The 24,099-nt window shown below is 57.2% G+C and overlaps 1 protein-coding gene across 1 annotated transcript in view; it reads left to right on the top strand.

Annotated features, from left to right (window-relative positions):
- The window catches only part of LOC125465740 (lipoprotein lipase-like), a 79,721-nt gene that overhangs the window by 10,587 nt on the left and 45,035 nt on the right, over positions 1-24,099 (top strand). Inside the window, exons 6-7 of the mRNA XM_048559518.2 lie at positions 729-971; positions 4,339-4,459. Coding sequence (XP_048415475.1) covers positions 729-971; positions 4,339-4,459 — 364 coding nt within the window. The remainder of the gene's footprint in view (positions 1-728; positions 972-4,338; positions 4,460-24,099) is intronic.

Below are 24,099 nucleotides of genomic sequence, written 5' to 3'. Positions count from 1 at the left end.
CTGACTCAGACATATATCACCAGGCCTTCAGTGTCAATGGGTCAAACTCCTGGAATCCCCTCCCTGAGGGCTTTGTGAGTCAGCCTACAATACGTGGATTTGGGACACAGGACATAGGACAGTGCAGCACAGTACAGGCCCTATAGCCCCCGATGTTTCCTCTGGCTGCTCCAGTTTCCTCCCATGGTCCAGGGATGTGCAGCTTCAGTGGATCGGCCATGCTAAAATGCCCGAGTGCTCAGGGGTGCAGGCTGGGTGAGTTAGCCATGGGGAATGCAGGGTTATGGAGATGGGGTAGGTGGGTGGGATGCCCTTTGGAGGGATGGTGTAAACTCATAGGACCAAATGGCCTGCTTCCACACTGTAGGGATTCAAGATTTACATAACACCTCTCGCATCCAGGTTATGAGGTTCCAGATGTCATTGCCCTTCTTAACCTACTGATGGTCATTGGATATTAGAGTAAAAGTGTGTAATAAAACAGATGATCCTGGCTAATAAGGGAGTTAGGGCCTGGGCTAGGGCTTGGGAGATGGAGTGGCGGTAATCTGATCCCAGTAACCAGGGCTCAGGGCGGGGTGGGGGAGATGCTATTGTCCTTCTGTTGGGAGTAGGGGAGTTTCTGATGGGACAGAGCCTGGACTGCTGGCTATCTCAGTCTGGCATGTGTAGCCTTTTAGCCCAGCTCCACGTGAGACGTACTGAGCCGGCCCCTGTCTCTCCTCCAGCGTTTTCAGAAGCTGTGAAGTGTGAGCACGAGCGATCGATCCACCTGTTCATCAACTCCCTGCTGTACAAGGAACAGCCATGCAAAACCTATCGCTGTAACAGCCCCAAAGCCTTTGAGAAGGGCATGTGCCTGAACTGCCACAAAAATCACTGCAACACGCTGGGCTACGACGTCAAGCGGGTCGCCAGTAAGAAAAGTACCAGGATGTACTTGAAGACCCGGGCCAACATGCCATTCCGAGGTAGGACAAAGCTGATTCCTGTCCGGATTTTGGGAATAGCATGGGGAGAACACTGCCTGGCTGTGGGACAGATCCATGCAAATGTACCCAAGGTCTCCACAGGCTACAAGCCCAAAAGATATAGGAGTAGATGCAGGCCATTCAGCCCATCGTGTCAGTTCTGCCTGTCAACAAAGCCATGACTCAGCTGATAATTCTCGACTCCACTTTCCTGCCTTTTACCTGTTGCGCCTGATTCCCTTCCTGATGCAAACTCTGTCTGTCTCAGCCATGAATATACTCAATGAGCCAGCTCGAAAGCCTTTTGCTGGAGGGTTTATAAAGCAAGTGTGAGGCTGTTTTCCCAGGGTGGAGGGGGCCAATTACTGGGAGACACAGGTTCAGGGTGTGAGGGCGAAAGTTTAACAGAGATGTGCAAGGCTCGTTTTCCACACAGAGAGTAGTGGGTGCCTGGAACATGCTGCCAGAGGTGGTCCTGGAAGCTGACACAGTAGCAGATTCCAAGAAGTACCTGGATGAATACATGACTGGGAAGGGAATAGAGGGATATAGATCACATAAAGGAAGAATGTTTTAGCATGGAAGGGCAAAATGTGTTGGCGCAGTCTTGGAGGGCCAAAGGGCCGGTTCCTGTGCTGTACTATTCTTTGTTCTTTGCTTCTTTTTGCGAGCAGAAATTCCTCCTCCATCTCTGTCATAAGTGTGTTCTGAGATGATTCTGTGTGGTCCTCGATTCCCCGAGAAGCAAACAACTTCTCCATGTGAGGAACAACAAGAGGAAACTCTAGCAGCAGGGGATAAATCCTGGAGTGGGGCTCGGGAGAATCTCATGGTCCTATCAGTTGTGGGTGGGGGGGAGGATACAGGGTACCACAGGACTTGCGCTTGTGCGGCTTGGAGCAGGTCTTCCCACTTCTGACCTGACCATGGAACAAAACGGAGCTGTTCGGGCCTGTCTATTTCTGATCCTCTTCCGACTAGATCCCCCTCCCAGAATTAGACAGCTTCCTTTCCTGCTCTGGATCGTTAAAGTCAGTGCCTGGCAGCACTGCAGAGCAGGTTAATGTTAGCACAGGCAGAAGCAGAGCAGGTAAGTAACTTCCCATAATTGCCCCCTGCACATGATGGTGGGGGGTGGAGTAGGGTCCGGCACTACTGTAATTGTGGGTTTACCCACAAGTGCCAGCTTTTGGGGCATAGTTCACCCACTGGCAGGGCATTTAGTGGGAGATTTAATCGGTGCTGATTGTCGTGAAGGTATTGAGCAGTGAACAGAGGGAACCATTGGTTACACTGGCAGCTGGAAGGTCAGTACAACCAGCTGAGACCAATTTACAGTAACTGGCCCGAGATCAAATGGGAGCTCGGGATAACCACTTAATGAGCTGCTGTGGTCTGGTAGGTTCAGTGATAACTCTCAAAAGTGAATTGGATTAACTCTTGGAAAGGAGAAATTTGCAGACAGATGGGAGAGTGCAGGCTGGATTGATTGAAGAGCTAGACACCAGCACGGGCACACAGGCTGAATGGCCTGTTCCCTCTCTGGATGGCTCTGTCCTGTGTCATTTCTCAGTGAGAAACTTTGCAAGGAGTTCCTGTACTATAGAATGAGCTTTAATCATCAAAGCAGATGCAGGGGGTGAAAAGCTTTGCAGAAGCAATGAAACAGATTCTCTCTCTCTCTATTTGTGTTTGGGTGCAGACAAATCCAATCGAAATTCAATAACCGTTAGATAGTTGAGGATGTGAATTTCTCGAGGACTAAGCTGCTGGTGTGATGTGGATGGAGGTGTTGGGTCGAGGCTGACCAGCCCTGGCCCCTGCTTGGTTTGCTCTCCATTAAGCTGCCCTCTGACACTGGCAGCTAAGTCCCCAGGGTCTGCTCCAGCAAAGAGTTTGGGCCCTGGGCGCACTCTGAGGAGAATCCTGCAGTGAGTCTCATTGTATTAATTACACCGCCATCAATCCAACCTCTGGCTGGCAACAGCAGCTGGTATTTATATTGCACCCAAATGTAGCAAATCATCTTCAAGGAGTGTATTCAAACAGGGAGATGGTAGAATGGTGGTAATGTCACTGCCTAGTGGTCTAGAGTGCTGGGCACATGTTCTGGGGTCATTGGTTTGAATCCTCCGCAACAGCTGGTAGAATTTAAAGTCAACAGTTAAATCTGGGACTAAAACATTAGTCTCAGAATTGAAATTATTTAAACAAAATGATTTTCATTAACATCCTTTAAGGGAAGGTAACTGTTACCCTTACCCAGTTTGGCTTGTGACACAATGATGTGGTTAACTTTTAACTGCCCTCTGAAATGGCCTAAAGAGTCACTTGTCAAGGGCAATTAGGGATAGGTAATAAAAGCTGCTGTTACCAGTAGCACCTACATCCGACAAAAGGGAAAACGCAGCCATTTGGTTTTTAGTGGCAGGGAGTGAATGGGTGCAGGATTGAACCATTCCCGTATTGTGTTGAATGTTTGTACTCTGGTGTTGAAGGGGACTGGCCTGTCTCTCTCAGTTACTCTGTGTTCACTGATGATGATGGACTAAGGACTGTGCTGGCTGTGGAATGAGATTTTGTCTCAGTGTGTGAGTCAGAAAGTGCTGTGGTGAATCCCAGCTGATTGGATTATGAGGACCCATTGCCCTGTGCTTTGTGGGCATTTACAGAATGAGGACAATCTTACTGAAACAACACATCCTGAGAAGCTTTGACAGGCTGGACCCTGAGAAAGTGCTTCCTCTTGTTGAGAAATCTTTAAAATGATAATGAATGTTAATAGCAGTTTTAAAAGTTAAGGACCGTCCATTTAAGACAGACAGAAAGAAGAATTTCTTCCATGGAGAAGAGATTACCGAGGGCGCAGAGCCGTGGGGCTAGGTCATTAGTTATACTTGAGGCTGAGTTTGATAGGTTTTGGCTCAATGAGGGATTTGAGGGTCATGGGGAGCAGACAAGAAAGCGGAGTTAAAATCATAATTGGAGACCAGCCTTGATCTTGCTGAAGAGTGGTGTTTAAATTTGATGGGCCAAATGGCCTACCCCGCTTCTATTTCTCTTTACATCATGGCCTATTAAACTGTTAATGAGCCTGTTACATCCTTCCACTGTTTGCCACTGCTCTGTAAGAAGACCACAACAGAGCAGGCTGTCAACCTGGGGCAACCAGTCCAGCAAAGAGGAGCTTTGTTTCTGTGTCTGTGAACCCCTCACCCTCAAATCTCTCATTGTCGCAGCAATCTCTCCCCACCCACCGCACCCCCAGGAGCTTCACCCTCATGGCTCTGGAGAATACTTACACCATTATCAGCTGCGCTATCTCCAGCTGTTAACTCTTTCTCTTCCTTTCCCCCGCCTCCCACAGTTTATCATTACCAGCTGAAGATCCACTTCTCCAGCAAGGTCAACCACTTTGACATCGACCCCGCTCTCTCAGTGTCTCTTCATGGGACCAAGAGTGACGTGAAGGACCTTCCCATCGAAATGTAAGTATAGTTTCATCCCAAGCCCCGACTGTTCGGGATTATATCCACTTTACTCTGACGCATTTAAATTTGGCCATGATTTGGCCAAAGGGTAGACCAACCCTTTCAATCCTCCACAGTTCTCCTCGCCCACTCCCCCCTGTACACACTCCCCAATTTCCCTTGCCTGTTAAATCATGACCATGCTATGGTCTTGTTGCCTAACAGCTATGTCTATCTCTCCTCATCCCATTCACAGTGGTTTCCTTCCACACCTACCAATGGTCCCGAACCCCTCTGTTACAATGTTCTCTTTGCAGCTATTCTGTGCTGTAAGTGAGTCAAACCAGTATGTCCAACTGTATTGCTGGATCTGACAGCTACATGGCAGGACTGCACACCAAGGACTAAAGTGCAGAACACCCTTGATGTGTAAGATGCTGTTGCTGGTACCTTGCGCTGAAGCTCAGCTGCAGTGAACCAGTGTCAGGAAGAGCAACGTTCTAGACCATAAGGTAGAGATTCCAGCTTCCGTCACCGTCGATAGCCACACTGTGAACATTGTCAAGGACTTCACATGCTTTGGGTGAATAACTACCAGAAAATTGTCAAAATCAACATCAGAATTTCCAGGTCACAAGTGTCATTGTTGAAGTTGGCAGGTTGAATGTGAACTGACAGGGAACCTCTCCATCACCAGGCTGGTGCTCTCAGCCCTTCTTCACAATAACAAAGAAAGACAACTTAAGCAAGTCAAGAAGAGGTTCCATCTCTACTGCCCAAGACACGTACTAGACACCTCCTGCAAGAAAATGTCAAATATGCAGGTAGTCAGTCCTGCAAGGAACCCCGGCACGGTTTGCCCTTGTGTCAATGGCTGGGTCATGTGAGCTGAATAGGTTGTGGCCAAATCCCCAAAGACATGCTCCATCAGGAGCTCAGTACCAGTACGACACCAACAGGTTACCCATGTCACTGATACACTGATACCTCAGGCTCAACCAGATCAGATTATTACTGCTGCCTGGAGACAAGCAGCCTAGTAAGTGAAGGAGAAAACAAGACAAAAGGAATAAGTTGACAGGGGAAGAGAGGGCCAGCAGGAAGGAGGCAAACAAGAGTTGGACTGAGGCCAGTAAGTCCTCACCCTGACCAGTAGGTGCAGGGGCTGGCACTCTCAACCCAACGACTCCTGCCACAGCACATGCTGTCCAATCAGAATCAACATACAGCCAGGCCAGGTACAGGCCAGCATATCCATGGGCAGGGAGGCTTGGCATAGAAAAAGACTCGAAACTAACTGGTCCATGCCATTGTTTATGCTCCCATGCCAAGATACTCACAATCCCGTTTATCTCACCCAGGCGCATGATCCTTCACTTCCTTTCTCCCTCCTGTTTATCCAACCCCTATCCTTAATTGTATCTATGTTTTCCACCATAATGTTAGATGTAGTGAATGGTTTTATTCAGAGAGTATCTTATTACCAGACTGAATTGTTCATTAGGTGGCTCAGTGGTTAGCACTGCAGCCTCACAGCGCCAGGGGCCCAGGTTCAATTCCAGCCTCAGGTGACTGTCTGTGTGGAGTTTGCACATTCTCCCCGTGTCTACGTGGGTTTCCTCCGGGTGCTCCGGTTTCCTCCCACAGTCCAAAGATGTGCAGGCTACGTCGATTGGCCATGCTAAATTGCCCGTAGTGTTCAGGCGTGTGTGGGTTATAGGGGGATGGGTCTGGGTGGGATCCTTCAAGGGGCAGTGTGGACTTGTTGGGCCGAAGGGCCTGTTTCCACACTGTATGGAATCTAATCTAATTAGACATGTGCAACTCTGTCTTGTTTCATCTTAGTATGCATCCTGAGATTAGCCCTTGGCAGGCACAGTGAGAGTTGCCAATGAATGGTGAGTTGGTGTGAAATGGTACATAGGCTGAACAGGGCCAGGATCGGGAGTGAAGGGGCAGTAATGGTGGAGAGAGGAATGATGTGGTAGAGGTGTAGGCATGGCCATTGTGTTGGGTGGGGAAGGAGGAGGCGGGGTAGTTTTGATTATTGCAGCTGATGTGGGCTGGATACCACAATCCATCCTCACCCATTCATGCCCGTCTCTGTGCCCACAGCCCCTGGTACCCACCCATCAGAGCCTGACTTCTCAAGTCAGATTTGTGGAGTTCAGAATTTTCCTGATTGTCTGCTCTGGACCCGGAAACAAAAATTCCAGCCTGGGAAGAAACCCGGGAAAAGAGGGTTCCAGTCAGAGTGTGCGTATGGAAACCCAAAGAAGGCTAGTGAGCTGCAGGTGCAAATAGACTCATTGGAATAAAACACTGGGGCAAAAGCTGAGACCTGGCTCGAAGAAGAACAGGAATACTACTAATAATTCCTGAGATACAAGGTGTTGAGGAACCGCTGCGAAGGTCAGAAAGGAGGATGGGTCGCAGTACAGATGACAGTTGCTATTACAGGAGAGCAGAGATCTCCTGGATCTGTCGAGGATGGAATCAATTTGGTTGGAATTAAGATACAGTAGAGGTACCATTACATTGTCTGGCATAGTCTATAGGTACCCAACTATTGTGGAAGATGTTCTCCATGGTAGGCTGATGGAGAAAGTGAAGTTGCATAAGGTCTAGGGCGTACTAGCTGGATGGATAGAGAAAGGGCTGGGCAACAGGAGACAGAGAATTGTAGTGGAAGGGAGTTTCTCAAAATGGAGAACTGTGACCGGTGGTGTTCCACAGGGATCCGTGTCGGGACCACTGTTGTTTGTGATATAAATAAATGATCTGGAGGAAGGTATAGATGGTCTGATTAGTAAATTTGCAAATGACACTAAGATTGGTGGAGTAGCAGACTGTGAAGGGGACTGTCAGAGAATGCCGCAGAATATAGATAGATTGGAGAGTTGCTTGGAGAAATAGCAGATGGAGATCAATCCAGGCAAATGTGAGGTGATGCATTTTGGAAAATCCGATTGAAGAGCGAATTATATGGTAAATGGAAAAGCCCTGGGGAAAAATGATGCACAGAGAGATCTGAGTGTTCAGGTCCTTTGTACCCTGAAGGTGGCAAGGCAGGTTAACAGAGTGGTCAAGAAGGCATACAGCATGCTTTCATTCATCGGACAGGGTTTTGAGTACAAGATTTGGCAGGTCATGTTACAGTTGTATAGGACTTTGGTTTGACCACATTTGGAATACTGCGTACAGCTCTGGTCACATTACCAAAAGGATGTGGATGCTTTGGAGAGGTTGCAGAGGAGGTTCACCAGGATGTTGCTTGGTATGGAGGGCACTAGCTATGAAGACAGATTGGGTGGATTAGGATTATTTTAATTAAAAAGACATAGGTTGAGGGGGGACCTGATTGAGGCCTACAAAATCATGAGAGGTATAGACAGGGTGGATAGCAAGAAGCTTTCTCCCCAGAGTGAAGGACTCAATTACTAAGGGTCACAATTTCAAGGTGAGAGGGGAAATGTTTAAGGGAGATATGCGTGGAAAGTACTTTACGCAGAGGGTGGTGGGTGTCTAGAACACATTTCCAGCGGAGACGGTAGAGGCGGGCACGATAGTGTAATTTAAGGTGTATCTAGACAGATACATGAATGGGCAGGGAGCAGAGGGATACAGATCCTTGGAAAATAGGCTTTAGAAATATAGGTTTAGATAGAGGATCTGGATCGCAACAGGCTTGGAGGGCTGAAGGGCCTGTTTCTGTGCTGTAATTTTCTTTGGGGAAAAAAAAGAATGAAGTTGTGATGAGATTACTGTGACAGGGCTCCAGGGAGAGGCTGAAACTCGTTTAAGTGACTCTACAGTCACAGTGGACCAAATGGCCGCCTACTGTGATGCTACAATTTCAAATGATCAACCTGCTGTAGGGACGTTGGGAGATTGGATTTGCTGGATTATTAGTCCTTGGATTATAAATCCAGCAAAACAACCAAGTTGTTACCGCATGCATTTGCAGAGTCAGCTTGTTAAAGGGCCTGGAGGGTTAATTAAAAGACAGTAATACCAGTGACTTTTAAAAAAAATTCTTCTATGGGATGTTGGCATCAATGGCAAGCTCGTTAATTGTCTTGGAGTTGAGCTGCTTGCTCAGTCATTTCAGAGGGCAGTTATGATTCATGTGTAGGTCTGGCCGGGAATCATTAGAGTCCCTACAGTGTGGAAGCAGGCCATTTGGCCCATCGAATCCACACCAATCCTCCGAAGAGCATCCCATTCAGACCCACCATCTACCCTATCCCTGCATTTCCCATCCCTAGACACCATAGGCAATTTAGCATGGCCAATCCGCCTAAACATCACATCTGTGGGAGGAAACTGGGGCACCCAACAGACATGGGGAGAATGTGCAAGTTCTACCCAGACAGACCCAGGGAGGAATTGAGCCTGGGTCCCTGGTGCTGTGAGGCAGCAATGCTAACTACTGTGCCAGGGCAGATTTCCTTCCTAAAAGGATGTTAGTGAATCAGATTCTTACAAAAATCAACAATACTTTCATAGTCTCTATTTAATATTTTCAAAAGTGCAGATTTATTAATTGAATTGAATCGGACAGTCCCCTTCACAGTCTGCTACTCCACCAATCTTAGTGTCATCTGCAAACTTGATAATCAGCCCATCTACACCTTCCTCCAGATCATTTATTTATATCACAAACAACAGTGGTCCCAGCACAGATTCCTGTGGAACACCACTGATCACAGGTCTCCATTTTGAGAAACTCCCTTCCACTACAACTCTCTGTCTGCATTCCTGGGATTTGAAACCCATGTCCGCAGAATTTTAGCCAGGATCTCCAGAATACTGACGCAGTGGTGTTACCACGGCATCACCTCTTCCTGTATTTTGAGTGAATATTCAAGTTTGAATTCATAAGGCCACCAATAGCCTGACTGAGCTGAGCTGGGTGATTATATGGCCCACGTTACATTTCATGTCACAGAATGTTGCAAATTTGCACCGTGATCCTACAAAAGAGAGTCTTGAATTTCTGCCTTGCTTTTTGTGACCTTGGAATGTTCAGAAGTACCTTACAGTCTGTGAGGTGCTAACACAATGTAGTGATTGTTGTGTTTTATGAAAGGTGGAACCATTGTTACACAGCAAGATCCACAAAACAGAGGAGCTGAGGAAGGGTCACTCGACCCGAAACGTTAACTCTGATTTCTCCCCATAGATGCTGCCAGACCTGCTGAGTTTTTTTACTGCTTTTCCATTTTTGTTTCTGATTTACAGCATCTGCAGTCCTTTCGGTTTCCACAAACAGTGATGGTTTTAGCATTGTCAGTTAAAGCTTCAGTGTCAGTCAGGGCTCAGAGGATAATTCCCTTCATTGAAATGACATCAGGTGACCTTTTAAATCTGTTTAAGGTCACAGTCTGACCCTCTGTTTAGTGATTTATACTAAAAATAGTGGACATGCTGGTCACCAGTTTAATTTGAAGTTTCTTTTGTTTATAGTTTAAACACAATGTCAGCTTGATGTCACAATAGATGGCCCACATTTTGCATTGTTATTTTGTGAATGTCTGATTTGTCATTTGGAGTTTTTTTTCCCCTCACCACAACCTGTTTTCAGGTTTTGATTTATCCTACAATTTACAATTTGTGTTTTCTTTATGTTGAGATCAGTCAGTGATAAATAACCCTCTGCATTGCTGCGTTCTGTCCTCACACTGTTGCACTGTTCGGCCTGAGACGATGAGGCCTGCACTAACCAGTGGGCTTGGCTGCATAGTTACCCTCCTTCAATCATGCAATGGGGCAGCACTGTACCCATTAATCATTCTTTTCCAGGGAGCTCTTCCTGAAGATTGAAACACTATTAGGCCAAGGAGGAATGTTTGGAACCTATGCCAATCGGAACAGGGAATCAAACCCCATGCTGTTGGCAGTGATCTGGTCCACACTTAACTCTGACCCTATCACTACCCAGGCGACTGACCGAATGGCCTGTGCCAGAGGATGGCACGTCATTGTTCCAGCTTTGTCATTGGCCTCGTCTCCTTTGGAGAGTTTCCCACTTTTGGTCCCACAACCCTGAGCAGCCTTGTTCGACCTCCTCCCCAAAATTCACAAAGAAGGCTATTCTGGCAGACTCGGCATTTCCTGTCCCACCCCTATTTTGATTCCTATCTCCCTATTTGCGTTGTGTCTCTTCTGATTCCCTCCATCTCTTTAACAGTTTCTAATGCCCTTGTCGGTGTCTCCTCTCTCTCTCTCGCCTTGTCTCTCTCCCTGTCTCGCGCTCTCCCTGTCTCGCGCTCTCCCTGTCTCGCGCTCTCCCTGTCTCGCGCTCTCCCTGTCTCGCGCTCTCCCTGTCTCGCGCTCTCCCTGTCTCGCGCTCTCCCTCTCTCCCTCTCTCCCTCTCTCCCTCTCTCCCTCTCTCCCTCTCTGCCTCTCTGCCTCTCTGCCTCTCTGCCTCTCTCCCTCTCTCCCTCTCTCCCTCTCTGCCTCTCTGCCTCACTGCCTCTCTCCCTCTCTCGCGCTCTCCCTCTCTCGTGCTCTCCCTCTCTCATTCTCTCTCTCCCCCTCTCCCCCTCTCGCTCTCTCCCCCTCTCGCTCTCTCCCCCTCTCGCTCTCTCCCCCTCTCGCTCTCTCCCCCTCTCGCTCTCTCCCCCTCTCGCTCTCTCGCTCTCTCGCACTCTCCCTGTCCCTCTCTGGCGCTCTCCCTCTCTCCCTCTCTCCCTCTCTCGCGCTCTCCCACTCTCGCGCTCTCCCACTCTCGCGCTCTCCCTCTCTCCCTCTCTCGCGCTCTCCCTCTCTCGCGCTCTCCCTCTCTCCCTCTCTCGTGCTCTCCCACTCTCGCGCTCTCCTTCTCTCCCACTCTCGCGCTCTCCTTCTCTCCCTCTCTCGCGCTCTCCCTCTCTCCCTCTCTCGCGCTCTCCCTCTCTCGCGCTCTCCCTCTCTCGCGCTCTCCCTCTCTCGCGCTCTCCCTCTCTCGCATTCTCCCTCTCTCCCTCTCTCCCTCTCTCGCTCTCTCGCTCTCTCGCTCTCTCGCTCTCTCGCTCTCTCGCTCTCTCGCTCTCTCGCGCTCTCGCGCTCTCCCTCTCTCGCTTTCTCCCTCTCTCGCTTTCTCCCTCTCTCGCTTTCTCCCTCTCTCACTTTCTCCCTCTCTCGCGCTCTCCCTCTCTCGCGCTCTCCCTCTCTCGCGCTCTCCCTCTCTCCCTCTCTCCCTCTCTCCCTCTCTCCCTCTCTCCCTCTCTCGCGCTCTCGCTCTCTCGCGCTCTCGCGCTCTCGCTCTCTCGCGCTCTCGGTTTCTCCCTTTCTCGCTTTCTCGCTCTCTCGCTCTCTCGTGCTCTCCCTCTCTCCCTCTCTCCCTCTCTCCCTCTCTCCCTCTCTCCCTCTCTCCCTCTCTCCCTCGCTCCCTCGCTCCCTCGCTCTCACGCACTCACGCTCCCTCGCTCTCTCCCTCTCTCGCTCTCTCCCTCTCTCGCTCTCTCCCTCTCTCGCTCTCTCCCTCTCTCGCGCTCGCCCTCTCTGGCTCTCTCGCTTTCTCCCTCTCTCGCACTCTCCCTCTCTCCCTCTCTCCCTCTCTCGCACTCTCCCTCTCTCCCTCTCTCGCTTTCTCCCTCTCTCCCTCTCTCGCTTTCTCCCTCTCTCGCACTCTCCCTCTCTCCCTCTCTCGCACTCTCCCTCTCTCCCTCTCTCGCTTTCTCCCTCTCTCGCACTCTCCCTCTCTCCCTCTCTCGCACTCTCCCTCTCTCCCTCTCTCGCTTTCTCCCACTCTCGCTTTCTCCCTCTCTCCCTCTCTCCCTCTCTCGCGCTCTCCCTCTCTCGCGCTCTCCCTCTCTCGCGCTCTCCCTCTCTCGCGCTCTCCCTCTCTCGCGCTCTCCCTCTCTCGCGCTCTCCCTCTCTCGCGCTCTCCCTCTCTCGCGCTCTCCCTGTCTCGCGCTCTCCCTGTCTCGCGCTCTCCCTCTCTCCCTCTCTCCCTCTCTGCCTCTCTGCTTCTCTCCCGCTCTCCCTCTCTCGCGCTCTCCCTCTCTCATTCTCTCTCTCCCCCTCTCCCCCTCTCGCTCTCTCCCCCTCTCGCTCTCTCCCCCTCTCGCTCTCTCGCGCTCTCCCTCTCCCTCTCTCCCTCTCTCGCGCTCTCCCTCTCTCCCTCTCTCGCGCTCTCCCTCTCTCCCTCTCTCGCGCTCTCCCTCTCTCGCGCTCTCCCTCTCTCGCGCTCTCCCTCTCTCCCTCTCTCGTTCTCCCTCTCTCCCTCTCTCGCATTCTCCCTCTCTCGCATTCTCGCTCTCTCCCTCTCTCCCTCTCTCCCTCTCTCCCTCTCTCCCTCTCTCCCTCTCTCCCTCTCTCGCTCTCTCGCTCTCTCCCTCTCTCGCTCTCTCGCGCTCTCGCTTTCTCCCTCTCTCGCTTTCTCCCTCTCTCGCGCTCTCCCTCTCTCGCGCTCTCCCTCTCTCGCGCTCTCGCTTTCTCCCTCTCTCGCTTTCTCCCTCTCTCGCTTTCTCCCTCTCTCGCTTTCTCGCTTTCTCCCTCTCTCCCTCTCTCCCTCTCTCCCTCTCTCCCTCGCTCCCTCGCTCCCTCGCTCCCTCGCTCTCTCGCGCTTGCCCTCTCTCGCGCTCGCCCTCTCTCGCGCTCGCCCTCTCTCGCGCTCGCCCTCTCTCGCTCTCTCGCTCTCTCGCTCTCTCGCACTCTCGCACTCTCCCTCTCTCGCACTCTCCCTCTCTCCCACTCTCGCTTTCTCCCACTCTCGCTTTCTCCCTCTCTCCCTCTCTCGCGCTCTCCCTCTCTCGCGCTCTCGCGCTCTCGCGCTCTCGCGCTCTCGCGCTCTCGCTCTCTCGCGCTCTCGCTCTCTCGCTCTCTCGCTCTCTCGCTCTCTCGCGCTCTCGCGCTCTCGCGCTCTCGCGCTCTCGCGCTCTCGCTCTCTCGCGCTCTCGCGCTCTCGCTTTCTCCCTCTCTCGCTTTGTCCCTCTCTCGCTCTCTCGCGCTCTCCCTCTCTCGCGCTCTCCCTCTCTCGCGCTCTCCCTCTCTCGCGCTCTCCCTCTCTCGCGCTCCCCCTCTCTCGCTCTCTCGCTTTCTCCCTCTCTCGTACTCTCCCTCTCTCCCTCTCTCCCTCTCTCGCGCTCTCCCTCTCTCGCGCTCTCGCTCTCTCGCTCTCTCGCTCTCTCGCGCTCTCGCTTTCTCCCTCTCTCGCTTTGTCCCTCTCTCGCTCTCTCGCGCTCTCGCGCTCTCCCTCTCTCGCGCTCTCCCTCTCTCGCGCTCCCCCTCTCTCGCTCTCTCGCTTTCTCCCTCTCTCGCACTCTCCCTCTCTCGCACTCTCCCTCTCTCCCTCTCTCCCTCTCTCGCGCTCTCCCTCTCTCGCGCTCTCCCTCTCTCGCGCTCTCCCTCTCTCGCGCTCTCCCACTCTCGCGCTCTCCCTCTCTCGCGCACTCGCGCTCTCGCTTTCTCCCTCTCTCGCTCTCTCACGCTCTCCCTCTCTCGCGCTCTCCCTCTCTCGCGCTCTCCCTCTCTCGCGCTCTCCCTCTCTCCCTCTCTCGCTCTCTCGCTTTCTCCCTCTCTCGCTTTCTCCCTCTCTCCCTCTCTCCCTCTCTCCCTCTCTCCCTCTCTCCCTCTCTCCCTCTCTCCCTCTCTCGCACACTCGCACTCTCCCTCTCTCCCTCTCTCCCTCTCTCCCTCTCTCCCTCTCTCCCTCTCTCGCGCTCTCCCTCTCTCGCGCTCTCCCTCTCTCGCGCTCTCCCTCTCTCCCTCTCTCGCGCTCTCCCTCTCTCCCTCTCTCGCGCTCTCCCTCTCTCGCGCTCTCCCTCTCTCGCGCTCTCCCTCTCTCCCTCTCTCGCGCACTCGCTCTCTCGCTTTCTCCCTCTCTCGCACTCTCCCTCTCTCCCTCTCTCGCACTCTCCCTCTCTCCCTCACTCGCTTTCTCCCACTCTCGCTTTCTCCCACTCTCGCTTTCTCCCTCTCTCGCGCTCTCCCTCTCTCGCGCTCTCCCTCTCTCGCGCTCTCCCTCTCTCGCGCTCTCCCTCTCTCCCTCTCTCCCTCTCTCGCTTTCTCGCTTTCTCGCTTTCTCGCTTTCTCCCTCTCTCCCTCTCTCCCTCTCTCCCTCTCTCCCTCGCTCCCTCGCTCCCTCGCTCTCTCGCGCTTGCCCTCTCTCGCGCTTGCCCTCTCTCGCGCTTGCCCTCTCTCGCGCTCGCCCTCTCTCGCGCTCGCCCTCTCTCGCGCTCGCCCTCTCTCGCTCTCTCGCTCTCTCGCTCTCTCCCTCTCTCGCACTCTCCCTCTCTCCCACTCTCGCTTTCTCCCACTCTCGCTTTCTCCCTCTCTCCCTCTCTCCCTCTCTCGCACTCTCGCACTCTCCCTCTCTCCCACTCTCGCTTTCTCCCACTCTCGCTTTCTCCCTCTCTCCCTGTCTCGCGCTCTCCCTGTCTCGCGCTCTCCCTGTCTCGCGCTCTCCCTGTCTCGCGCTCTCCCTGTCTCGCGCTCTCCCTGTCTCGCGCTCTCCCTGTCTCGCGCTCTCCCTCTCTCCCTCTCTCCCTCTCTGCCTCTCTCCCTCTCTGCCTCTCTCCCTCTCTGCCTCTCTCCCTCTCTGCCTCTCTGCCTCTCTGCTTCTCTCCCGCTCTCCCTCTCTCGCGCTCTCCCTCTCTCATTCTCTCTCTCCCCCTCTCCCCCTCTCGCTCTCTCCCCCTCTCGCTCTCTCCCCCTCTCGCTCTCTCCCCCTCTCGCTCTCTCGCGCTCTCCCTCTCTCCCTCTCTCGCGCTCTCCCTCTCTCGCGCTCTCCCTCTCTCGCGCTCTCCCTCTCTCGCGCTCTCCCTCTCTCGCGCTCTCCCTCTCTCCCTCTCTCGTTCTCCCTCTCTCCCTCTCTCGCATTCTCCCTCTCTCGCATTCTCGCTCTCTCCCTCTCTCGCTCTCTCGCTCTCTCGCGCTCTCGCTTTCTCCCTCTCTCGCGCTCTCCCTCTCTCGCGCTCTCCCTCTCTCGCGCTCTCCCTCTCTCGCGCTCTCTCGCGCTCTCGCTTTCTCCCTCTCTCGCTTTCTCGCTTTCTCCCTCTCTCCCTCTCTCCCTCTCTCCCTCGCTCCCTCGCTCCCTCGCTCCCTCGCTCTCTCGCGCTTGCCCTCTCTCGCGCTTGCCCTCTCTCGCGCTTGCCCTCTCTCGCGCTTGCCCTCTCTCGCGCTCGCCCTCTCTCGCGCTCGCCCTCTCTCGCGCTCGCCCTCTCTCGCGCTCGCCCTCTCTCGCTCTCTCGCTCTCTCGCTCTCTCGCTCTCTCGCTCTCTCGCACTCTCGCACTCTCCCTCTCTCCCACTCTCGCTTTCTCCCACTCTCGCTTTCTCCCTCTCTCCCTCTCTCCCTCTCTCGCACTCTCCCTCTCTCCCACTCTCGCTTTCTCCCACTCTCGCTTTCTCCCTCTCTCCCTCTCTCGCGCTCTCGCGCTCTCGCGCTCTCGCTCTCTCGCGCTCTCGCTCTCTCGCGCTCTCGCGCTCTCGCTCTCTCGCTCTCTCGCGCTCTCGCTCTCTCGCTATCTCGCGCTCTCGCTCTCTCGCTCTCTCGCTCTCTCGCGCTCTCGCGCTCTCGCTTTCTCCCTCTCTCGCTTTGTCCCTCTCTCGCTCTCTCGCGCTCTCGCGCTCTCCCTCTCTCGCGCTCTCCCTCTCTCGCGCTCTCCCTCTCTCGCGCTCCCCCTCTCTCGCTGTCTCGCTTTCTCCCTCTCTCGTACTCTCCCTCTCTCGCGCTCTCCCTCTCTCGCGCTCTCCCTCTCTCGCGCTCTCCCTCTCTCGCGCTCTCCCTCTCTCCCTCTCTCGCGCTCTCGCTCTCTCGCTCTCTCGCTCTCTCGCTCTCTCGCGCTCTCGCGCTCTCGCTCTCTCGCGCTCTCGCGCTCTCGCGCTCTCGCTTTCTCCCTCTCTCGCTTTGTCCCTCTCTCGCTCTCTCGCGCTCTCGCGCTCTCCCTCTCTCGCGCTCTCCCTCTCTCGCGCTCCCCCTCTCTCGCTCTCTCGCGCTCCCCCTCTCTCGCTCTCTCGCGCTCCCCCTCTCTCGCTCTCTCGCTTTCTCCCTCTCTCGTACTCTCCCACTCTCCCTCTCTCCCTCTCTCGCGCTCTCCCTCTCTCGCGCTCTCCCTCTCTCGCGCTCTCCCTCTCTCGCGCACTCGCGCTCTCGCTTTCTCGCGCTCTCCCTCTCTCGCGCTCTCCCTCTCTCGCGCTCTCCCTCTCTCGCGCTCTCCCTCTCTCGCGCACTCGCGCTCTCGCTTTCTCGCGCTCTCCCTCTCTCGCGCTCTCCCTCTCTCGCGCTCTCCCTCTCTCCCTCTCTCGCTCTCTCGCTTTCTCCCTCTCTCGTACTCTCCCTCTCTCCCTCTCTCCCTCTCTCCCTCTCTCCCTCTCTCCCTCTCTCCCTCTCTCCCTCTCTCGCACACTCGCACTCTCCCTCTCTCCCTCTCTCGCTTTCTCCCTCTCTCCCTCTCTCCCTCTCTCCCTCACTCGCGCTCTCCCTCTCTCGCGCTCTCCCTCTCTCGCGCTCTCCCTCTCTCCCTCTCTCGCGCACTCGCTCTCTCGCTTTCTCCCTCTCTCGCACTCTCCCTCTCTCCCTCTCTCGCACTCTCCCTCTCTCCCTCTCTCGCACTCTCCCTCTCTCCCTCACTCGCTTTCTCCCACTCTCGCTTTCTCCCTCTCTCGCGCTCTCCCTCTCTCGCGCTCTCCCTCTCTCGCGCTCTCCCTCTCTCGCGCTCTCCCTCTCTCGCGCTCTCCCTCTCTCGCGCTCTCCCTCTCTCGCTTTATCGCTTTATCGCTTTCTCGCTTTCTCGCTTTCTCCCTCTCTCCCTCGCTCCCTCGCTCCCTCGCTCCCTCGCTCCCTCGCTCTCTCGCGCTCGCCCTCTCTCGCGCTCGCCCTCTCTCGCGCTCGCCCTCTCTCGCTCTCTCGCTCTCTCGCTCTCTCGCTCTCTCGCACTCTCGCACTCTCGCACTCTCCCTCTCTCCCACTCTCGCTTTCTCCCACTCTCGCTTTCTCCCACTCTCGCTTTCTCCCTCGCTCCCTCTCTCGCACTCTCCCTCTCTCCCACTCTCGCTTTCTCCCTCTCTCCCTCTCTCCCTCTCTCGCGCTCTCCCTCTCTCGCGCTCTCCCTCTCTCCCTCTCTCGCGCTCTCCCTCTCTCGCGCTCTCCCTCTCTCGCGCTCTCCCTCTCTCGCGCTCTCCCTCTCTCGCTTTCTCGCTTTCTCGCTTTCTCGCTTTCTCGCTTTCTCCCTCTCTCCCTCTCTCCCTCTCTCCCTCTCTCCCTCGCTCCCTCGCTCCCTCGCTCCCTCGCTCTCTCGCGCTTGCCCTCTCTCGCGCTTGCCCTCTCTCGCGCTCGCCCTCTCTCGCGCTCGCCCTCTCTCGCGCTCGCCCTCTCTCGCTCTCTCGCTCTCTCGCTCTCTCCCTCTCTCGCACTCTCCCTCTCTCGCACTCTCCCTCTCTCCCACTCTCGCTTTCTCCCACTCTCGCTTTCTCCCACTCTCGCTTTCTCCCTCTCTCCCTCTCTCCCTCTCTCGCACTCTCGCACTCTCCCTCTCTCCCACTCTCGCTTTCTCCCACTCTCGCTTTCTCCCTCTCTCCCTGTCTCGCGCTCTCCCTGTCTCGCGCTCTCCCTGTCTCGCGCTCTCCCTGTCTCGCGCTCTCCCTGTCTCGCGCTCTCCCTGTCTCGCGCTCTCCCTGTCTCGCGCTCTCCCTGTCTCGCGCTCTCCCTGTCTCGCGCTCTCCCTGTCTCGCGCTCTCCCTGTCTCGCGCTCTCCCTGTCACGCGCTCTCCCTCTCTCCCTCTCTCCCTCTCTGCCTCTCTCCCTCTCTGCCTCTCTCCCTCTCTGCCTCTCTGCCTCTCTGCTTCTCTCCCGCTCTCCCTCTCTCGCGCTCTCCCTCTCTCATTCTCTCTCTCCCCCTCTCCCCCTCTCGCTCTCTCCCCCTCTCGCTCTCTCCCCCTCTCGCTCTCTCCCCCTCTCGCTCTCTCGCGCTCTCCCTCTCTCCCTCTCTCGCGCTCTCCCTCTCTCGCGCTCTCCCTCTCTCGCGCTCTCCCTCTCTCGCGCTCTCCCTCTCTCGCGCTCTCCCTCTCTCCCTCTCTCGTTCTCCCTCTCTCCCTCTCTCGCATTCTCCCTCTCTCGCATTCTCGCTCTCTCCCTCTCTCGCTCTCTCGCTCTCTCGCGCTCTCGCTTTCTCCCTCTCTCGCGCTCTCCCTCTCTCGCGCTCTCCCTCTCTCGCGCTCTCCCTCTCTCGCGCTCTCTCGCGCTCTCGCTTTCTCCCTCTCTCGCTTTCTCGCTTTCTCCCTCTCTCCCTCTCTCCCTCTCTCCCTCGCTCCCTCGCTCCCTCGCTCCCTCGCTCTCTCGCGCTTGCCCTCTCTCGCGCTCTCGCGCTCTCGCTTTCTCGCGCTCTCCCTCTCTCGCGCTCTCCCTCTCTCGCGCTCTCCCTCTCTCCCTCTCTCGCTCTCTCGCTTTCTCCCTCTCTCGTACTCTCCCTCTCTCCCTCTCTCCCTCTCTCCCTCTCTCCCTCTCTCCCTCTCTCCCTCTCTCGCACACTCGCACTCTCCCTCTCTCCCTCTCTCGCTTTCTCCCTCTCTCCCTCTCTCCCTCTCTCCCTCACTCGCGCTCTCCCTCTCTCGCGCTCTCCCTCTCTCGCGCTCTCCCTCTCTCCCTCTCTCGCGCACTCGCTCTCTCGCTTTCTCCCTCTCTCGCACTCTCCCTCTCTCCCTCTCTCGCACTCTCCCTCTCTCCCTCTCTCGCACTCTCCCTCTCTCCCTCACTCGCTTTCTCCCACTCTCGCTTTCTCCCTCTCTCGCGCTCTCCCTCTCTCGCGCTCTCCCTCTCTCGCGCTCTCCCTCTCTCGCGCTCTCCCTCTCTCGCGCTCTCCCTCTCTCGCGCTCTCCCTCTCTCGCTTTATCGCTTTATCGCTTTCTCGCTTTCTCGCTTTCTCCCTCTCTCCCTCGCTCCCTCGCTCCCTCGCTCCCTCGCTCCCTCGCTCTCTCGCGCTCGCCCTCTCTCGCGCTCGCCCTCTCTCGCGCTCGCCCTCTCTCGCTCTCTCGCTCTCTCGCTCTCTCGCTCTCTCGCACTCTCGCACTCTCGCACTCTCCCTCTCTCCCACTCTCGCTTTCTCCCACTCTCGCTTTCTCCCACTCTCGCTTTCTCCCTCGCTCCCTCTCTCGCACTCTCCCTCTCTCCCACTCTCGCTTTCTCCCTCTCTCCCTCTCTCCCTCTCTCGCGCTCTCCCTCTCTCGCGCTCTCCCTCTCTCCCTCTCTCGCGCTCTCCCTCTCTCGCGCTCTCCCTCTCTCGCGCTCTCCCTCTCTCGCGCTCTCCCTCTCTCGCTTTCTCGCTTTCTCGCTTTCTCGCTTTCTCCCTCTCTCCCTCTCTCCCTCTCTCCCTCTCTCCCTCGCTCCCTCGCTCCCTCGCTCCCTCGCTCTCTCGCGCTTGCCCTCTCTCGCGCTTGCCCTCTCTCGCGCTCGCCCTCTCTCGCGCTCGCCCTCTCTCGCGCTCGCCCTCTCTCGCTCTCTCGCTCTCTCGCTCTCTCCCTCTCTCGCACTCTCCCTCTCTCGCACTCTCCCTCTCTCCCACTCTCGCTTTCTCCCACTCTCGCTTTCTCCCACTCTCGCTTTCTCCCTCTCTCCCTCTCTCCCTCTCTCGCACTCTCGCACTCTCCCTCTCTCCCACTCTCGCTTTCTCCCACTCTCGCTTTCTCCCTCTCTCCCTGTCTCGCGCTCTCCCTGTCTCGCGCTCTCCCTGTCTCGCGCTCTCCCTGTCTCGCGCTCTCCCTGTCTCGCGCTCTCCCTGTCTCGCGCTCTCCCTGTCTCGCGCTCTCCCTGTCTCGCGCTCTCCCTGTCTCGCGCTCTCCCTGTCTCGCGCTCTCCCTGTCACGCGCTCTCCCTCTCTCCCTCTCTCCCTCTCTGCCTCTCTCCCTCTCTGCCTCTCTCCCTCTCTGCCTCTCTGCCTCTCTGCTTCTCTCCCGCTCTCCCTCTCTCGCGCTCTCCCTCTCTCATTCTCTCTCTCCCCCTCTCCCCCTCTCGCTCTCTCCCCCTCTCGCTCTCTCCCCCTCTCGCTCTCTCCCCCTCTCGCTCTCTCGCGCTCTCCCTCTCTCCCTCTCTCGCGCTCTCCCTCTCTCGCGCTCTCCCTCTCTCGCGCTCTCCCTCTCTCGCGCTCTCCCTCTCTCGCGCTCTCCCTCTCTCCCTCTCTCGTTCTCCCTCTCTCCCTCTCTCGCATTCTCCCTCTCTCGCATTCTCGCTCTCTCCCTCTCTCGCTCTCTCGCTCTCTCGCGCTCTCGCTTTCTCCCTCTCTCGCGCTCTCCCTCTCTCGCGCTCTCCCTCTCTCGCGCTCTCCCTCTCTCGCGCTCTCTCGCGCTCTCGCTTTCTCCCTCTCTCGCTTTCTCGCTTTCTCCCTCTCTCCCTCTCTCCCTCTCTCCCTCGCTCCCTCGCTCCCTCGCTCCCTCGCTCCCTCGCTCTCTCGCGCTTGCCCTCTCTCGCGCTTGCCCTCTCTCGCGCTTGCCCTCTCTCGCGCTCGCCCTCTCTCGCGCTCGCCCTCTCTCGCGCTCGCCCTCTCTCGCTCTCTCGCTCTCTCGCTCTCTCGCTCTCTCGCACTCTCGCACTCTCCCTCTCTCCCACTCTCGCTTTCTCCCACTCTCGCTTTCTCCCTCTCTCCCTCTCTCCCTCTCTCGCACTCTCCCTCTCTCGCACTCTCCCTCTCTCCCACTCTCGCTTTCTCCCACTCTCGCTTTCTCCCTCTCTCCCTCTCTCGCGCTCTCGCGCTCTCGCGCTCTCGCTCTCTCGCGCTCTCGCTCTCTCGCTCTCTCGCGCTCTCGCGCTCTCGCTCTCTCGCTCTCTCGCGCTCTCGCTCTCTCGCTATCTCGCGCTCTCGCTCTCTCGCTCTCTCGCTCTCTCGCGCTCTCGCGCTCTCGCTTTCTCCCTCTCTCGCTTTGTCCCTCTCTCGCTCTCTCGCGCTCTCGCGCTCTCCCTCTCTCGCGCTCTCCCTCTCTCGCGCTCTCCCTCTCTCGCGCTCCCCCTCTCTCGCTGTCTCGCTTTCTCCCTCTCTCGTACTCTCCCTCTCTCGCGCTCTCCCTCTCTCGCGCTCTCCCTCTCTCGCGCTCTCCCTCTCTCGCGCTCTCCCTCTCTCCCTCTCTCCCTCTCTCGCGCTCTCGCTCTCTCGCTCTCTCGCTCTCTCGCTCTCTCGCGCTCTCGCGCTCTCGCGCTCTCGCTCTCTCGCGCTCTCGCGCTCTCGCTCTCTCGCGCTCTCGCGCTCTCGCGCTCTCGCTTTCTCCCTCTCTCGCTTTGTCCCTCTCTCGCTCTCTCGCGCTCTCGCGCTCTCCCTCTCTCGCGCTCTCCCTCTCTCGCGCTCTCCCTCTCTCGCGCTCCCCCTCTCTCGCTCTCTCGCGCTCCCCCTCTCTCGCTCTCTCGCGCTCCCCCTCTCTCGCTCTCTCGCTTTCTCCCTCTCTCGTACTCTCCCACTCTCCCTCTCTCCCTCTCTCGCGCTCTCCCTCTCTCGCGCTCTCCCTCTCTCGCGCTCTCCCTCTCTCGCGCACTCGCGCTCTCGCTTTCTCGCGCTCTCCCTCTCTCGCGCTCTCCCTCTCTCACGCTCTCCCTCTCTCGCGCTCTCCCTCTCTCGCGCTCTCCCTCTCTCGCGCACTCGCGCTCTCGCTTTCTCGCGCTCTCCCTCTCTCGCGCTCTCCCTCTCTCGCGCTCTCCCTCTCTCCCTCTCTCGCTCTCTCGCTTTCTCCCTCTCTCGTACTCTCCCTCTCTCCCTCTCTCCCTCTCTCCCTCTCTCCCTCTCTCCCTCTCTCCCTCTCTCGCACACTCGCACTCTCCCTCTCTCCCTCTCTCGCTTTCTCCCTCTCTCCCTCTCTCCCTCTCTCCCTCACTCGCGCTCTCCCTCTCTCGCGCTCTCCCTCTCTCGCGCTCTCCCTCTCTCCCTCTCTCGCGCACTCGCTCTCTCGCTTTCTCCCTCTCTCGCACTCTCCCTCTCTCCCTCTCTCGCACTCTCCCTCTCTCCCTCTCTCGCACTCTCCCTCTCTCCCTCACTCGCTTTCTCCCACTCTCGCTTTCTCCCTCTCTCGCGCTCTCCCTCTCTCGCGCTCTCCCTCTCTCGCGCTCTCCCTCTCTCGCGCTCTCCCTCTCTCGCGCTCTCCCTCTCTCGCGCTCTCCCTCTCTCGCTTTATCGCTTTATCGCTTTCTCGCTTTCTCGCTTTCTCCCTCTCTCCCTCTCTCCCTCGCTCCCTCGCTCCCTCGCTCCCTCGCTCCCTCGCTCTCTCGCGCTCGCCCTCTCTCGCGCTCGCCCTCTCTCGCGCTCGCCCTCTCTCGCTCTCTCGCTCTCTCGCTCTCTCGCTCTCTCGCACTCTCGCACTCTCGCACTCTCCCTCTCTCCCACTCTCGCTTTCTCCCACTCTCGCTTTCTCCCACTCTCGCTTTCTCCCTCGCTCCCTCTCTCCCTCTCTCGCACTCTCCCTCTCTCCCACTCTCGCTTTCTCCCTCTCTCCCTCTCTCCCTCTCTCGCGCTCTCCCTCTCTCGCGCTCTCGCGCTCTCGCGCTCTCGCTCTCTCGCTCTCTCGCGCTCTCGCGCTCTCGCGCTCTCGCGCTCTCGCTCTCTCGCGCTCTCGCGCTCTCGCGCTCTCGCTTTCTCCCTCTCTCGCTTTGTCCCTCTCTCGCTCTCTCGCGCTCTCGCTCTCTCGCGCTCTCGCGCTCTCCCTCTCTCGCGCTCTCCCTCTCTCGCGCTCCCCCTCTCTCGCTCTCTCGCTTTCTCCCTCTCTCGTACTCTCCCTCTCTCGTACTCTCCCTCTCTCCCTCTCTCGCGCTCTCCCTCTCTCGCGCTCTCCCTCTCTCGCGCTCTCCCTCTCTCGCGCTCTCGCGCTCTCGCGCTCTCGCGCTCTCGCGCTCTCGCTCTCTCGCTCTCTCGCGCTCTCGCGCTCTCGCGCTCTCGCTTTCTCCCTCTCTCGCTTTGTCCCTCTCTCGCTCTCTCGCGCTCTCGCGCTCTCCCTCTCTCGCGCTGTCCCTCTCTCGCTCTCTCGCTCTCTCGCTCTCTCGCTCTCTCGCTCTCTCGCTCTCTCGCTCTCTCGCTCTCTCGCGCTCTCGCGCTCTCGCGCTCTCCCTCTCTCCCTCTCTCCCTCTCTCGCTCTCTCGCTCTCTCGCTCTCTCGCTCTCTCGCTCTCTCCCTCTCTCGCCCTCTCCCTGTCTCGCCCTCTCCCTGTCTCGCCCTCTCCCTGTCTCGCCCTCTCCCTGTCTCGCGCTCTCCCTGTCTCGCGCTCTCCCTGTCTCGCGCTCTCCCTCTCTCGCGCTCTCCCTCTCTCGCGCTCTCCCTCTCTCGCGCTCTCGCGCTCTCCCTCTCTCGCGCTCTCGCGCTCTCGCGCTCTCGCGCTCTCGCGCTCTCGCTCTCTCGCTCTCTCGCTCTCTCGCTCTCTCGCTCTCTCGCGCTCTCGCGCTCTCGCGCTCTCGCTTTCTCCCTCTCTCGCTTTGTCCCTCTCTCGCTCTCTCGCGCTCTCGCGCTCTCCCTCTCTCGCGCTGTCCCTCTCTCGCTCTCTCGCGCTCTCCCTCTCTCGCGCTCTCCCTCTCTCGCGCTCTCCCTCTCTCGCGCACTCGCGCTCTCGCGCACTCGCGCTCTCGCTTTCTCCCTCTCTCGCTCTCTCGCGCTCTCCCTCTCTCGTACTCTCCCTCTCTCGTACTCTCCCTCTCTCCCTCTCTCGCGCTCTCCCTCTCTCGCGCTCTCCCTCTCTCGCGCTCTCCCTCTCTCGCGCTCTCCCTCTCTCGCG

This window comes from Stegostoma tigrinum, chromosome 30 (assembly GCF_030684315.1).
Source record: "Stegostoma tigrinum isolate sSteTig4 chromosome 30, sSteTig4.hap1, whole genome shotgun sequence".
NCBI lineage: Eukaryota > Metazoa > Chordata > Chondrichthyes > Orectolobiformes > Stegostomatidae > Stegostoma > Stegostoma tigrinum.
The sequence above is the reverse complement of the archived record's forward strand: the minus strand, read 5'-3'. Positions and strand labels throughout refer to the sequence as shown.